Source organism: Rattus norvegicus, chromosome 10 (genome assembly GCF_021556685.1).
Source record: "Rattus norvegicus strain SHRSP/BbbUtx chromosome 10, alternate assembly SHRSP_T2T, whole genome shotgun sequence".
Taxonomy (NCBI): domain Eukaryota; kingdom Metazoa; phylum Chordata; class Mammalia; order Rodentia; family Muridae; genus Rattus; species Rattus norvegicus.
The window spans coordinates 58,230,267-58,248,009 of NC_141543.1; the positions used below are offsets into that span (position 1 = coordinate 58,230,267).

The 17,743-nt window shown below is 47.1% G+C and overlaps 1 protein-coding gene across 18 annotated transcripts in view; it reads left to right on the forward strand.

Annotated features, from left to right (window-relative positions):
• Positions 1-17,743, forward strand: part of Gas7 (growth arrest specific 7) — a 230,730-nt gene that overhangs the window by 176,792 nt on the left and 36,195 nt on the right. For 10 of the 18 annotated variants that reach the window (NM_001414201.2, XM_087574744.1, XM_087574741.1 and 7 more), the window contains 1 exon segment: positions 11,607-11,692. The exons of the other annotated variants lie outside the window; for them this stretch is intronic. In NM_001414201.2, coding sequence (NP_001401130.1) covers positions 11,607-11,692 — 86 coding nt within the window. 18 annotated transcript variants of the gene reach the window in all.

A 17,743-nucleotide genomic window follows, 5' to 3' on the forward strand; every position in this document is an offset into this window, starting at 1 on the left:
CTCAGCTCTCCTCACTAATTATTAATCAAGCCAACCTGATCTATACAGTTCCTCAACTGCAGCTTCCCTCTCAGATGACTCTAGACTGTGTCAAGTTGACAATTAAAGCTAACTAGGATAATTCTCTACCCCCCACCACCATCATTCTCCCTCTGTCCATCTCCCACCCTGCAATCCATCATCTTCCCTTCATCCACTGTGCTCCCCATCATCCTCCCCTTTTCCACCCTCCTCCATCTTCTATCCAAACATCCTCCCTTCACCGACTTTCACCCATTCTGTATCCCCATCCCCACCCTCTGTCCATCCTCCCCCGATTCTCCATCTTCCCACCATCTTCCCTCTGTCTACTTTCCTTCATCCACCCTCCATCCCTCTTCCATCCTCCCCATCCATTCTCCATCCTCCCTCTGCCTCCCATCTTCCCTTCATCAACCCTTCATCTCCATGTACCTTTCCAGTGAGAACAGGGTCTGGCATACGTTCTAGTCTTCTTTCCTTATGTTCAAATCAAGTCTAGTCAATAAAGAATGAAGTGGCCACTCTGTTTCTCTGTAGGGGATCACAGAGTTCCCCACAACCTCCAGATCTTTTTCTCATTTAGTTTCACAGAGACTGAGCGTTATTGTGGGAACAGAAACAGACACAGTAAGGACCTGAGGTTGCTTCAGAGATGCACCAAATCCTCAGGCTCTTGAGGATGCAGCCTCTTGTCATGAACACCCAGCAGGGCCAGGTCTCAGTGCTTTCTGTTTTGTTTGTTTCTGTGAAAGTCATTGAGGTGGTGTATTAACTTCTTTAACTTTTAAACTTTTTTATTATCATCATCATCATCATCATCATCATCATCATTATTATTATTATTATTATTATTATTATTATTATTATTATTTGTGTGTGTGTGGGTGGGTGTGTAAAGTGTGAGTGCCAGTGTGTGTGCCGCAACATCAGAGGTCAGAGAACAGCTCTGGGGAGTTGGTTCTGTCCTTCCCCTGTGACATCCAGATATCATACTTAGATTGTCAGGCTTGCCCAGTGAGTACACTTCCTAGCTGAGCCATCTGGTGAACTCTGTCAACCACCTTTATCCCCAAGTATGCCACTGTTTCCCTACTCCGGGAACAGACACCCTGGGGCACTTGAACAAAGAAGCACAAAGGAAATAGGCCAGGCAATCCCTGCGCACTCTGACGAGGAGTGAAAGTGGGGCACTGTGACAGTGGCTGGGGAATCAGAAGACCTCAGCCAAGAAGAGACATTTAGGACAAGATTTGGGGACAGTGATGAGGTAGGGTTGGGGATCGATGGGAGAGGCAGTGACTCTGGCCAGAAACAGCCAGGTCAAAGGTGCTGAGGCAGGAACAGCCTCAGTCTCCTGAGAGGACTTGAGAATACAAAGGGGCCAGGGAGGGAGGGGCCAGTGCTCTGCACAGGAGGGAGCTGGGGACAGGGTCTGCTATGCCAGGTGAGCTGAGAAGGGAACATACTGGATTCCATGCTGCCTGTGGAGGTGGAGGGGGGCAGACAGTGGCCAGGCTGCACTAACACTTGGCTCTCTGTTAGGAGGGGTAGGGTTTTACATCGTGTGTGTGTGTGTGTGTGTGTGTGTGTGTGTGTGTGTGTGTGTGTGTGTGTGTGTGTATGCGTGCGCGCATGCGCACACACACGCGCTTGCCTATGAAGGGACAGTATAGAAAACCCAGCCACATTTCCTGACCACAGACATCCCTCTGGTCCCTCCTGAAGGAAAACATGGGACACGGAACAATGTCGGGGAAACCACCGAGTAACGTCACCAAGCTGCATGGGGGTGGAGGAGTAGGGGTGGGGAAGCTCAGTTTTAATTCCAGGGGCCCTCCTGCCTTCCATGGGATGAGTCTGTTTCACTCCTCTCACTATTAGTGAAAACAGCCAGGTTCCCAGCTGGGAAGGAGAGATCTACTTATAAACCTGAGCCCTCAGAACCCATTCTTCTTTTTAAATCTTGGGTGATATTTACAGTGACTACTGAGCCAGGGACCTGGCCCACATTGCTTCTTTTCGTGTCACCAGAGTTAGGAGGCCCTGTGGATTCAGTGGCTTTACTAAGGTTGCCTGCTGCCAGGCTTTGTAAATGAAAAGCCATTCAAACCACAACGGGAACTCCTGAGAGCCTTTCAGTAACTGCTGGTAACATCCAAGTCCCTCTCTGGGCTGGTTTGCACACATTGTGGAAGGATTGGTTTGTGGAGGGAGAAATAGTATCGGGCACGTGGGAAGCAAAATGGAGTAAGGCAGTGAGTATCATGCTGAGTTGCTTGTAGGCTAAAGGACAGCAGAGAGCAATGCTGCCCTTCCTATAGGGCTTGTGGGGACAGTGAACATGGTCTGCATCTCAGGCTCAATGCTGAGGCCAATGGCTGTTTGTGCGTCTCATGTGACAGTATGTCTGAGAAACTAAAACTTTAACTTTCATTTAACAACTTTAAAAGTCTTTTGGAACAATTGCATGCTTACAAACAAGTAGAAAGAAAAATAGCAGAGCAAGTCCCCCGTACACCCTTTCTTTCCAAATTCAGTTTTGGGGAAGGGCATGGTTGCATTGGACATGGGACCCAGGGTCTCATATATGCGAGGCAAGCCTTCTACCACTGAGCTACAGTCTCAGGCTGCCCTGTAGAGCCTCGACTCAGTTTCCCCTGTGAGTGTCCCCCCACAGCCAGAGTCCCTTTGTCAGAACGAGGAAGCAAGGCTCGTGTGTTACTCTTAACTAAATGTCAGACTTCACTTGGATTTCATAAGATTTCCTTGGATTCGCTTTGAAGCCCTGCCCCATTTATATTTTATTTAAATTCAGTTAAAAAGCCACCTGCAGCCAGTGGTTGGTGCATCTAACAGAGCACCTGTATTGAGGGAGCTCCCGCCTGAGCCTCTGGCCTGGGGCGTTCGCTGAGCTGCTGTTTTTTCTTAAAGAAGGGAACACCTACCATTTACAAAGGGTTCCCTACCATTTACAAAAACTGCCCTGGTAGGACATAGGTGAGAGTGTTTGGGAAAACAGGGTTTAGAGACAGACTTTGCCAGCCTTAGGGATCGGGCCACGTTAGGGATCATCTTCATCTCAGGAATCCCAAGGGGTTTCCAGGTACAGGGGAGATGCCCAGGCTTACCAGGACCTGCCAGGGTTTGGGAGGAGTCCGAGAAGCAGTGAGCCTGGAGAGTATGTAGCAGCTGTCTCCCCTGAGCAGAGACCCTTGAAGGGCTCCCAGCCAAGCCTTCAAACTCAGCCCTAGGTCAGGGAGCTTGAATCCCTCTGCACTCAGGAGAGTGCAGGCTCTCATACATCACAGACTAACCAGTAATCAGGCTGAAAGCCTGCTCCACAACCTAAATCAGACCTCCCTGCTTTCATCAGGCCAGGAGAGCATGATGCTCCCTGTTAAATGGGGCTGCAAGCCTTTAGAACCTGTGATCCTGGTGTTTGAAGAGGCTGATTCCCACCATGTTGTCCTAGGCTTTCACTCAATCATAGCCATAAGAGAAAATGTACCAAGAACTTCATCTTTAGGAACATAATCTACATCAGACAGCCAAGACAGACAGTAAGGACCAACTAGCCAGTTCCAAGTTTCTGGAACAAATGGTCATTCTTGTAAAACTAATCTTCTGAATGGTCTAAGAAAGTCTCTGAATTATCTCATCAAGTGGTGTTGAAGAGGCACTTGCAAAGCATGCTGGGACAGAAGGGAGGCAGAGCTGTGCTCACTTATAAGCAGGGTGCTGGCCTCAGAACCCACTCTAATGTCTCCTGCAGTTACAGTTGTGTTCTCAAAGATGAACTCCATAGTAGTCTGCATCATTGCCCTAGATGAGTCTGTATTATGTGTCAGTCCCTCTCCCTCTCCTTCTCCCTCAACCTTTCTATCTACCTCTCCCTCTTTCTTCTCCCCATTCCCTGCCCTTCCCCCCTCTGTGTGTGTGTGTGTGTGTGTGTGTGTGTGTGTGTGTGTGTGTGTGTGTGTGTGTGTGTGTGTGTAGGAGTGTTGGATGCTGCTGTCCATGATATCCATAGGGTACATAAGAACACATATAAAGAACTCCCTTAAAAGTGATGTTCTACTACAGCTAAGGAAATGTCATGGTGACTCACTATGTTTAATGTAGGCGTAAGTGGATGGACGGATGGATGGACGGATAGATGGATCAATAGATGGGTGATGGGTAAGTAGAAGGATGAATAGATGGATGATTAGGTAGATGATGGGACGGACGGACAGATGGACAGATGGACAGATGGATGTGAGGGAGGGAAGACAGGAAGAATAACAGATGGATGGATTTCCAGAACAATGAGGCCCACAGCTCCCAGCTTTCTTACCCAGAGGAAGGATAAATCCCTATGCTTACTCCATCAAGATGGAGAGGTAGGCCAGAGCCTGAGATGTTGCATGAGGGTGTCCAGGGCTAATCCTCTGTTCTTTTGTTTTCTTGGGCAATAGAAACCTGGAGGCTGGGGTTTGGGAAGGAAATTTTCGTAACAGGAAGTGGGGCTGAAAAGAGATGGAAGGGTTCCTGGGAGGGTGAATTCCAAGTGGCAGAGACCTCTGGCTTTGTTGCTTAGACTCCCCATTTTTTTCTGTTCCCTCCCTCCCCGCTGTCACCTCCCTCTGATCATCAAAGGTCACTGTGTGGGTGTCTGTGTTTATATTTATTTATGAAGTTACTATAGTTGTCAACCGGTCGGAGCTCTCCATTCCCCTTTTAAGTCACAAAAAGCCCTGAGCTGGGAGTTTCATGCTTTTTCTTATGTCCCCATTCTGCTCTATGCATGTTGTGACTAAGTAATCCTTGACCAACTTTACTTCCCCCTCAGAGGCTCAGGGCCCAGGAAATCTCCATGTGGGCTTCATTTGTCCTAAGGCCAATGGCTGGTGCATTAGGAGCCCAGAGGAAGGATGGGGATGCTCATAGGCAAGGGCCCTGGGGCTCTCAAGGGCTTTAAAGGGCTCTCATTTCCACTGGTGAGCTTTCTGAATGTGTCTGCCTGGAGTAAAGAGGCATGTAACCCGGCAGGGTCAGAAGGGAACTGCTGTGTGGGGAGAAATGGTTGAATGGAAAATTAGTTTTTCTTCCCAGTAATTGTTTTGACATGAGCAGTAATTAGCCAACAGCTGACAGACGAGAACTAAAGAGAGAACGAGAGGCCAGATTAAAGGCAGGATGCCTGGGCATTAGCTGGCTCCTGGCATGGCTGAGAGCCAGGGGAGCCAGGGGAGCCAGGGTTAGGCGACAGGATGCAGCTTATAGCATACCTAGTGATTTCTGGGAAGGGAGTGAGTGGGGGTCAGAAGGGCAGCCTTTGCCCTCAAAGAGCTGGAAAACAGCCCGGACTTTTAGGGAGTCAGGGATATCAAAGACAGTGGTAAGGCTACCTGCTCAGAGAGCATGTGTTTTATTTCATCGCTAGACTGAGCGATGATTTGTCTCTGTGGTAGAAATTGGTCAGATGTTTCTAGGTCCCGGAATAACTTGTGGCTTGCTATTTCTTTAGAGCTTTAACAAGTTTAGCTCATGAAACCGTCTGGACCTGGTGCCTTTTAGTGGAAGTGCACTTGGTAAAGGTCTCCTCTTCCTCCTTTTCCTCCTCTTCCTCCCCGTCTCTGTCCCTCCACTCCTCCCCCATATCTCCCCATTTTGTCCCCTCCTTCTTCCTCCCCTTCTCCTCCTCCTGCTTCCCCTCCATTTCAAGTGTTCTTGAGATCACTTTGATAATTTGAATCTTATGGAAAGTTTGGATTTTATTAGTCTATGATTAAAAATCATGTGCTCTCGCATTAAAAAAAAATCTTGCCTGCATTTGCTGTGCTTAAACGTTCTAATTCCCCATTCTAAGCCTTTGTGGTCACCCTCAAATTAAGTCACTTCGTCTCCTCTTCTTATGGCTGTTGCAATCCCTACCACACCCAAACACACTCATGCACATGCATACACGCACAATGGCACACACATGGGAGAAGGGAAGAAATAGCGGGAGTGCCAGTTCTAGGTCGGCAATGTCATTCCCATGTCTCAACATTAGTTTCCCTCACCAGCCCTGCCTCCTGTTTTTCTCGCTTTATTTTGTTGGTCATTTAATTTATTTTTCTCCAAGATCTTTAGGGGGAAATGTTTAGTCCATTTAATTTTGTCCCTTTGTACTTGGTAATAGAGTAAGTAAGGCTATGAATTCTCCTCAAACTGTAATGCAGGCTTTATCCATATTCTTCCTTACTCCTGTCTAAATAACATGTAATTATGACCTTAAGTTCTCTTTTAGCCTGACAGTCCTTAAGAGGGCCTTTTCTTAAGTTTCCGACTATCTGGAAATTTGAAGGTTGGGAGCCTCGTGTGCTTATTTTTCATTATCAATATCTCCTTTTATTGTGTTCTGGTCAAAGAATATGGCCTGAATCATTTATGCCTTTTGCTATGCACTGACAATTTATTTGCGGCTTAAGCATGGCTAACGGTTTGAATGTCCCATGGCTTCTTGGCAAATGTCCCCTTTGTTTATAGGGAAGGATGTTTTACCCATGTCCTCCACTCAGCCCTTTACATTAAATTACACAGATCTCCCTTGCCTTTATGCCCATCTATGAATCAGTCCCAGAGCTCAAGAAGTGTGCCAAGGTTCCCACCGCTGTCTAATGCTTTCTTTTTGAGCCATGCTATTCCCTATGTGGGTTCACCTTGCAGTCCTCCAGCTCCAACCCACCAGCGTGCTAGGACTGCAGGTGAACCACGATGTCCAGCTCCACCATCTGTGTTCTATCCATTTCAGCACTGCCCTATTTGATAAGCAAATTTTCTCTGGTGTCCCACTTTGGCGGTGGGTATACTGTGGCTGATGTAATAGCCTTCCTGACAGAGCCACTTGCTTCTCCGAGCTGGTTCCTTCAGTCTCTGATGCTTTTAGAGTCTGCGTTTTCTTCTCCAGCTGCCTCTCTCATTGAGTTGATGTGATTATTTGGCCAACCATCTGAGTGGGGACCATGGCTGGGGAGCTGACTAGGCTCCTCTCTAAGCACTGAAAGAGGGACCTGCTATCTACCAGTTTATCTTGGGGTGTGTGTGTGTGTGTGTGTGTGTGTGTGTGTGTGTGTGTGTGTGTACAGAGCCTGCTGAGCCTTCTTCATGAGTCTTGAGCTAATCTTACAGATCGAGGAGAAACCAGGGGCTGTTGGCATTGCCCTGCTTGGAAATGGCCCTGCTTGGAAATGGCCCTAGGTTGTTACTGTAAGACTGACTACAAACCCCAGCATGCAAAGGCTCTCCCTAGAAGAGTCTTTGCCTGCTCACTGTCCATGGTTTGCTTCATCCATGACCACTCTCCATTCTAGGCTTTGTGTCCCTTAGCTAAGATGCATTGAGAGCAGAAGTGTTTCTGATTTTGGAATTATTCACATATACATAAGGAGACATTTGGGGGGATGAGATGCAAATGGAAACATGAAACCCCGTGAAATATTGTATAATTTCTCACAATATTTTAAATTCTGTTTCATGGCATAGAACTGTCTACTTGTGATGCCATCTATAACACTCCAAAACTTTGGGGTTCTGAGCTGCACCCCACTACCTCCCTTGCCACTGAGGCAGAAGACCTGACAGAAATAACGCGTCCGGGACATACTTATTTTGGCTTGATCTCTCAGAGAGTATGGGTCCACACTGTAGGGAAAGCCTTGTAGAGCTCACAGCTGAGGGATCTGGATACTGGGATTCCTCACATCTTCTCAATGTAGCTGAAAGTAGGGGGTGTGAGTGACAACTGCAGCTAAGCCAGCAACCTTCAAGCTCTGTGCCCCAAGCCCTGGGATGGGTATGTGTCTGCTAGCTAGGCCCCATGCCCCAAAGGTTTCATGGCCTCCCAGAACAGCATTCACAGCTAGAGACCATTATTCAAACCCAAGGGCCTATGGGGGCATTTTACATGCAAATGGAATGCCCTGCCTGTTGTCAGCACTGGCAACGTTTAGATGTGTTCTTTTCTGCTTCCTGCTTGCAGAATTTCTGGAAGAATCACGAATTGAAAATTACTTCCAGCATCGTCCTATGGTCCTCCAACTGGTTTTTGTATGTGTGTATATCCATTGGCTGCCTCCCCCAGCCTGGGGCATAAGAACAGCTTAATTCTCAGTTTCCAGAGATAGTGCAAGCTGGTGGTTCTCAGGGGTTAAAAATCCAGAAAAAACATCAGCCTCCCCTCCCCCACCCTTCCCTACTCATCCTTTTAAATTGTGTATACAGCCTACATGAGCATAGGTACGGTGCATGTGTGGTGATGCCCACAGAGGCCAGAAGAGGATGTTGGATCCCAGAAACTAGAAGGAAGCCTACGTGTAGGGGTCAGGAACTGAACGCAGGTCCTCTGCAAGAGCTCCTTAACCTCTCGGCCACCTCTCTCCTTTGCCCTTTCCTTTTTAATAAGGTCCTGTGAAAGATGCAAATCTTTCTCCTTCATGACCTCCTCTGGGGTATTCTAACTAAGCAGATTTGGAGACTGTCTGGAAACTCACTCCCCCTCCCCCTTCACCAAAGAGAAATGGCTTCCCCTGCTCATGGATCTGGGAAAGATTGTGAGCCCATGAGGTCAAGAGTGGGAGCAAGGCTGAGACTTGAAACTGGCTGTGACAAGTGTGTTGAGCTTCAGCAATGGGAGAACAATGCAACAGGACTTCCCCTAGCTCTCGAAAGGAGGCTTATCAGCACACAGTGGGGATATGAATGAGTTTGCCCCAAGAAACACATGTTCTAGAGGGACAGGTGTGACTTTAAATCTTATGTGTTTGTAGGGTGAGTGATGTGTGTGTGTGTGTGTGTGTGTGCACATGCACGCACATAATATGTGTTGTGTTGTGTAAATATGTATGTAGTCTGTGTGGGTTGTGTGGGGTGTCTGTGGTATGTGTGTATATGTTAGGAGTGGCATGTATGTGGCATATCTGTGGTGTGTGTGGTATGTGTGTGTATGTATTGTGTGATGTGTGTGCAGTATGTGGATGTGGTATGCGTGATGTGTGTTTGTGTGTGTGTGAGATGGGTGTTTTGTATATGTGATGTGTGTGTGCTATGTGTGTATATGTGTATGAGTGGTACATGTGTGGTGTGTGTGGGAGCATGCATGGTGTGTGGTACGTATTATATGTGATATGTATGTGTGGTATGTGTGATATGTGTGTGGTGTGTGTTTTTGTTGTGTGTGTGTGTGTGTGTGTGCATGTGTGCTTCTAAGAAGTGAACCCAGACCCTTAAATATACTAGAGACATTCTACCACTAAATCACATCCCCAGCTCTTTTTGTGTTTTTATTTTTATTTCTGCTTTGCTTTATTGAAATAGGGTCTCACTCTACAACCCTGGCTGGATTAGAATTCACTATGTAGTGTAGGCCGGCCTTGAACTCACAGAGATCCACCTGACTCTGCCTCCCAGACTCTGGGATTAAAGGCATGTGCCACCATGTCTGGCCCTTTTTATTTTTTATCTTAGTGATAAGACTTAGTAAAACGTCATCTTGCCCAGGCTGGTCTGGAACTCACTCTGGAGCCCAGGCAGCTCTTAGGCTCATAGGATTTCTGCCTTATCCTCCTGAGCTCTGCAGTGATGGGTATGAACCACCAGGCCCTGCTTTTGTTTTAGGGAAGCTGGTGCTCATGTACTTGGTCATCATTTATTGAGTGGGAGAGCAGAATTTCATGACAGCTAATCCATCGCATCCTCTTTCCATTAACTAGTTGAACTTCTCCCAAATCTTAATCTAAAAATTTGAACACTAACATCTCTATGTGCTTTGGGCTTGGGAGCATGTACTGGTTACTTTCTGTGACAAAACCACGTGACAAAGCAACTTAAGAGACTGGTTTACCTGGGAAGGCGCTTGCTGTGCAAGCTTGAGGAACTGACCTCTGTTCCCAGTATCCGTGTTAAAAAGCCAGTGTGACCATGAGTGTCTGTAACCCCAGTTCTGGGGAGGCAGAGAGGCAAGTGGACCTCTGGGTCTCTGTGGTCATCAGCTTGGCCTAACTGGTGAGTCTCAGATCCTGATGAGAGACTCTCTCCCAAAATAAAAAGGCCCCTGAGAAGCAACATCAGAGATTGATCTAGGAACTCCAACACACACACACACACACACACACACACACACACACACACACACACACTCTCTCACACACACACTCACACATGAGACCACCACCACCCCACACCCATATATTATACCACACACAGCACACATACACAGTCACCACACACACAACATACACATCTCACACAACATATGTACACTACCTTGACACCACACTCATACATCATACCACATACATATCATACCACATATACACATACCACTCACACACACACGTCATACTGCACATACACACCACGCACACAACCCACTCCCCTACATACAACATGTACTCACATACACACCACACACACATTCACATACACACCACTCCCCACACACACACATATATCACTCCCCTATACACAGATATCTCTCTCTCTCTCTCTCTCTCTCTCTCTCTCTCTCTCTCACACACACACACACACACACACACACCACTGCACACATATACACCATTCCTCTATACACACCACACATACGTGCGCGCACACACACACTCTTCTATACACATCACTGCATACACACACACCACTCTTCTACATACATACACACACACACACACACACACACATACACACACCACTCTTCTACATACATACACACACACATACACACACTCAAATGAGAAAGGAGGGGTTTCTTTTGATTCATTATTTGGAAGGATGCAGCCATTGTGACAGGGGAGGCATGGTGAGGGAGAGTGAGGCAGCTGGTCACAGTGCTCTGCAGTTGTTAAGCAGAGAGAAATGAAAGCCAGTACTAACCAGGCTTTTTGGTGGGGGGGCACCCTGAAAGTCTATGAAAGATAGTGAGTCTATACATGCTCACACTTCCTTCAGTTAAACCTCCCTGGGAGCGCCCTCACAGTCACGCCCAGGGTTGCATGTCCTAGAACTCCAAATCCAGTCAAGTTGAAGGGTGTCTTGGCATTGGCTCTACAGATAGGGGCCACCCAGCTGTATGAGAACAGGCAAATGTTCTCAGATTCTAAAATGTCCAAAATCTGAACTATTTTTGATCCCTGAAATTTTTGAAAACAGATCTTCACCCTTACTTACAGGCCAGCATTCAGAGACTGAGGGTGGAGAACTCCCTTAGAGAGAGGAAGACGACTCAAAGGGCCAGGTGGAGGAGCCACCTGACTCAGGAGAAAGAGACAGGACCCCGTCAGCACCTGTGATGGCAGCTGGGTCTGCTGACCTGGGCTTCTGCTGATCATGCTCTTGAGAAGAAAGCCAGCTCCCCAAGAACTCAGTACACTGGCTGCCAGAAATTAGAGGGACATCTCCATTCATCCCTAGCTCTTAGCTGCAGATCGGATGCCGAAAGATGGCCCCTGCCACATGAGACCTCTTGCAACTCTGGGATTAGGTGGGAGAGAGAGGGCTGCTGTGGCCGGAAGTCGAAGGTGCCTGTCTGTGGCCCCCGCAGCATCTGAGCTGTGTCTCTGTCCCCACAGTGAATGGATACCACGCATCAGGGACCCCGGCGCACCCTCCAGAGACTGCCCACATGAGTCTCCGAAAATCCACCGGTGATTCCCAGGTAAGGGGCTGCCAAGGGAGGTAGGGGCAGCTGAGAATCTAGCTCAGGAAAGATGTAGCTGGGGGTCAGGAACAATGGCCCTTTTCTGCTGTTAGCGGCAAGTATCTCGGCTGTCCTAACAGCTCCTGATGATAGATGGCTTGCAGAATTGCAGCTCATTGGTTTTCTAGAAATTGAAGGTAATTTGGATGGAGAGATACTGATTATAATTGTCAGGGCAGAAAGATCCACTCTGCTACCCACATATCTAATAGCATCCAGGTTTCCTGTCAGGTTAGAAGTTTGAGCCAGCCAGCCAGCCATTGTCCTTAAAGTCCTCTGCTGTGCCCATCCTCAGTCACCTGGAATGGAATTTAGGAATGTGACCATCTCACTCTAACCCAGCATAAACATGGCTATAGGACAGAAAGAACCAAGTGTTTTTATTTTTGTGACAGGACCTTATGTAACCTAGGTTGGCCCTAGTTTTTGATCCTCTTGCCTCCAACTCCCAAGTGCTGGGATCACAGGCATACACTACCGCTCCCAGCTGGGAATCCATTTTAAGATTGACAAACTGCTGTCTCATTCACCATCCCACCTGACACGTGTGACAACGTAAGATGGGTATCAAGAGCATTCTCATGAGCATGGGACCACAGAGGAAGCTCACGAGATTGAGTCAAGGGTCATGGTGGACCCAATGAAATGTCCTATGATTTCCTCATTTGCAAGAAGTGACATCTAAGTGCGTGTGCATATGTGTGTGTGTGTACGTGTGTGTGTGTACATGTGTGTGTATGTGTGTGTGTGTGTGTGTGTGTGTGTGTGTTGGAGTGGTCTCCTCACAAAGTATCAAGAAGAGCTTCTTAAGGAAGCCTCCATGCCCTGTCATACTTTCTCTGGAAGCAACATTGGCAGCCTACAGGGATACCTGACGATGGTGATGGTGATGGTGATGGTGATGGTGATGGTGATGGTGACTGATGGCCATGGTGTTAATATTGCTGAGAACTATGGAAGTGTATGTTGTGACCTCTGTGTGGTCACCCTGTGCTCTGTGAGTGCCATCAGCTAAGGTGTGACACCCATTTCAAGGCTGTTAAGCTTGGAAACCTAGTAAGTTGTCCTCACAGGGGACCGAGCATTGATTGGACTCAGGTTTAGTGAAGTGTGGTGGAGAATTGGGGTTCAGAGTGAGACAGGTCTTTCATACAGGATCTGGTGAGAACAGGGTGTGCATTCCCAGCCATCGCCCAGATACCAGTAGTGGTGCTGTTACTGGAGACCATGTCTGTACAGGGGGATCAAGGCTTAGTTAACACTACACAGAGCTGTGCCTGACTCTCTCAAACCACTGCTCACATCGCTTGTCATGAATCAACCCTGACTTCACATGTCCTGTTGAGCCACCAATAGCCCCTCTACCAGCTGGCCAGTGTGATGGAAGGGAAATGACGTGTCATCTGACCTGAGCATGTTTCTGAAGACATGAGCTACCATTGAACCACAACAAAATCATGCTACTCCCCCAGCACTGAGAGGAAAAACACTGGAAACAGCTCCCCATTCTTTCTTCCCCACTGAAACGTGTCTGCTCTGGCCTTCAAAAAACTGTGAAGCTCCCACTCGGCCATTTAAAGTGTGCATGCTGCTGGGGCAGCTTAGAATCCAGAGGCTGATTTATCAGAGCGCTGTAGGCCTCGGTCAGAGGGATTTCTCCTATTTTATCTGTCCCTGGAATATACTCAGGGATTCTGGGTTATATGTAAAGTCACTCATACAAGCATTATTTATACCTCAGAACACTGGACCAGTCTAACTTCCAACAACAAAGGATGGGCAAAATGGTCTCCACTGCTGGACATCCAGCCAGTTGGTGATATTACACAGCCACTAAAAAGCATCCTCCTGAGGAAAATGTAATGACTCATCACATTCTTCTAACTCAAATCAAATGGGAGGGCTCAAGAGAGGGCTCAAGGGTTAAAAGTTTACTATTCTTTCAGAGCACATGAGTTCAATTCCAAACACTTGCACCAGGCAGCTCACAACAGCTGGAAACTCTAGCTGTAAGGGATGACACTCTCTGCTTATATCCATGAACACTTGTACTCATGTGTGTGTGTGTGTGTGTGTGTGTGTGTGTGTGTGTGTGTGTGTATAAATAAAGAGTGTATAGTCCTATTTAGAAGAAGGAAAGCCAAGCTTATGAGAGGAAAGATGACCAGATCATCTGTGGTGACCTAACTGCATCTCAGACTAAGTTCTGCTTTGGAGACATTTGGTGGCAGCTCTGATTTTGATTGTTACCACCAAAGAGGGGGTGTTGATGCATGTAGTAGATGAAAGGGAAGTCGTCCACTGTTGTACAATGGTCAGGATGGCTCCTACAAGAAGGAATTGCCTAATTGGAAAATATGAGTCCCATTAAGATTGTAAAAGCATGACCAGAGACCATAAGTAATTATTATTTTGTTTGTACTTTCCTCAAGTTTTCTAAAGTCAACACATTTCACTTTTATAAAAGACAGATATACTTTTTTATTTAAGAAAACGGAATGTGGCTGTTGGAGAGATAGTTCAGGTGGTGAAGTGCTTATTTCACAAGCCTGAGGCCCCGAGTCTAATTTCCAGCACACACAGAAAAGGCAGGCTGTGATGGTGTGCCTGTAGTCCTAGACCTGGGGAAGTGGACACAGGAAGATCAGAGGGCTACACTGGCCAGCCAGCCTGGTGCACTTGGTGAACTCTAGGGCAATGGCAGACACTGACTCAGAAATGAGAGAGAGAGAGAGAGAGAGAGAGAGAGAGAGAGAGAGAGAGAGAGAGATTGGGATTGACCTCTGCCATACCTTATGTGTGCCCACATATATGCCTGTGCATAGACACACACACACACACACACACACACACACACACCACACCACACCACACACACACCACACACACCACACCACACACATACCACACACACTACACACACGCATGCACACGACGAGCATACGCAGTTGATAAGGGATGTGTGGTACTAGGTTCCCAGGGATGGCCAACTCTGAGCCCCAGTTTGGTAGACAGTGGCTTCGACACACAGGAAGGTTAGCATAATATTCTTTTTGATGATAACCCTGAAGTAAGACCTCCTCAGAGAAACAAAAATAAACAGTGCGGTACATGGAAAAGGTAAATCTGCATCTACCCGCTGCATTCCGGAACTGTAAAGTAGATCTTTTAGGATTCTTTTACGCTATGAAAAGGCAGCATTTGCAAAGGAAGCCGCTGTTTTTTAAACCCAGTATATGAACCGCTGAGGCTAATTATCAAAAATGCTCTACCAGCTAACCATGAATAGGTTGAGAGAATCTTCCTTAAAAGACAGCAGGGCCCAGGCAATACCTAAGCACACACGGCATTCTTCAATACACAGGGAGATTTACTCTCCATCCCAGGCTGCCAATCACAATTCACAATCGCTCTTGCTAATGTCTCAAAATGGAGACGTAGCTCAGTGGTATTTATCTGGTGTGTTCAAGGCTCAGGGTTTGGTCTCTAGCATGTGTGTGCATATGTACAATAATTAAACTATGAGTGAATGGAAGGCCACTGACCTATCGAAGAGGCGAGATTTGAGGGCAGGATGGCCAAGCCCAGATTTACAAAATACCTATTGGTTTCCTTCTCTTTGAGCGGGTGAATGGGAAGGGCGGGCACTCCTAATGTCTCTATAACCCTGAGGGTCAGCTTTCTCCACTGCCCAGAACTGGGTGGATGGGCACAGGTGATGGTGGTGGTCTGGCGCCTCCCAGTGGACAGCTTCAGTACTGCAGACATCAAGGGTTCTGCCTGAGTCCTAGATAAAGGGCACCTCAGTGGTTGGAAGACAACCCAGGAGTCAAAGGCTAATAACCTTGGCGAAAGAAAATCTTACATTGCATCCTCTCTTCCTGCCCACCACTTCTTGGGCCTTTTTGTAACCCATCCTTCCATTATTCTGGCTTCCTAACTACCTCAAAAGACACAAAGGAAGAGATGGGGCCATCGGGACATGAGCACCCAACAGGGTTGTGTTGAAGAATACAGTTTAAGTGGAGAAAGAGCTGAAATGCTATGTCTCTGTAGTCTCTCCCCAGACCCTTAGCTTCAGTAACCCATGCCCCATTGTCCATTTAGGTCTTTGCTAGGCTCTGAGGTATAGAAAGGCTCAGCCCTAGCTGTAGGAGGCAATGGGTAAACAGTTGTTTAATTTTATCAGTGGTAAGAACAGAAGAAAGTGTGCACAAGGAGAAGCCAAACAAGTAGTGCTGAAACCTTCAGTAATGGGGTTCTTCAGAAAAGATGCTAGGTTGAAGGAGAGGAAGGCTACATGAAGAGTTGGTTAAGAAAAAGATAGGGGTAGTGAACAATCTTCCAGACAGAGGGCACAGCACGTAGATGCCTAGAGGCAGGAAGAAAGATGAAGCTTTCCAAGAACCCACAGACACCAAGTATGCGTCATACTGTGACTTACCAAATTGGCAGGTGTGGGAGGGCAGAAGATGAGGCAGGAGGGGTCTGCGTGGCCCATCACAAGGAGCCCAGGTTTATGCCAACAGTGTTACGAACTAAAAAGGCTTTTTCCTATTCCGATAGGAATCCCCCCACCAAAGGCATAGGATCCAGGAGATCCTTGGGGAGGAGTGTGCTGAAAAGACTCTTAGAAGAGGGGCTGTCGGCCTGCTCTCGGAGTTGCTCGCAGCGTAGCAAGTAGTGTGTGTCCTTGGTGATAGCAGAGTTGTTGGAGTAGCCAGGACACTAGGATGTGGGAGTGACAGTTCAGCCAAAATGGAGGAAAACTAAGCAAGCAATACACAAATCAGGAGGATCATGAGGTCTCTACTTCAAGGCTAGCCTGGGTATGGAGTGAGCGCTGGGTCCAGAAGGAAACTCCTTCTCTGGAAATATATGCAAAGGGCAAAAGGTAAAGAATCTTTTGTAGGAATCTGTACATTTATGAAAGTCAAGGGCTTCCTGTGACAGAGACCCATAGACCTAGCGTCTCATTTCAGTGGGTGCTGGCAGTAGGCCAGTGTTGGCTCGTGAATGGTCTCACCCTTCCTCAACATCCCCACCTATACGTAAAGCAAAACTCCTGACTTATGACCCTAACTCAGTGGTTGTGACCACCAGAAAATACATTATTTCCAATGCTCTTAGGAACCCGCAAACATAAGTTTATTTTTGTTGTTACTTCATAACTGTAATTCTGGTACTGAGCATTGTCTCAGCTCCTAAGACCATAGGTTGAGAACTGCTCCTCTAAATGTAAGTATTTCTAATTATAAACCAAGTGGGGAAGATATCAGAGTACTATTACCCCACCCAAGAAAACACAAGTCCAACAATATCACCATATACATTCCATATTCTAATTCTTTAGTGGACCCCAAAATGCCTTTTACACCTGCTTTCCCCAGGCCAAGAGTCATTCAAGTTTTTGATAAGAAAAAGTTGATTATTTTGTCTCTTTAGCCCCATCTCTCTATCATTGTCTATCTGTCCACTTACCTCTCTCTCTGCCTTTGTCTGTCTGTCTATCTACCTCTTCATCTCATTTGTTTTGATGCAACTAATTATTTTAGAGTTCCATCATTTAAAATCTTCTGGGACTACAGCTCCATGGGTTAAAAGGGAGAGATCAACACCCAGTCCTATGAAGGAAAGAGAGGAAGGGGGAGGGAGGGGACAGGGAGAGGGTGGTGCCAACCAAGGATCACAGGTTGTTTTTGGAGCACTCATAACTGTGCATCTTGTGTCCCAATGCATCATAGTGGATCGTAGAGAATCTGCATTCCCTCCTGGCCTCTCCCAAGCCATGGGCTGCTACTAGCCTACTTTCTGACTCTGGGCCATTCTTTTTTTTTTTTTTTTTTAATCTACAGGACTGCTGGTTGTATGCAGTCCTTGCCGGCTGACTGCTTTGCTCAGGATGTTTTTGATGTCTCAATTGAGTGCGCTCAACTTTGATTCCTACTGCTGACTAGTATTCCACCAGACGGGCACTTTTGTCACCTTGCGTGCTTCCGTCTCTTTGTC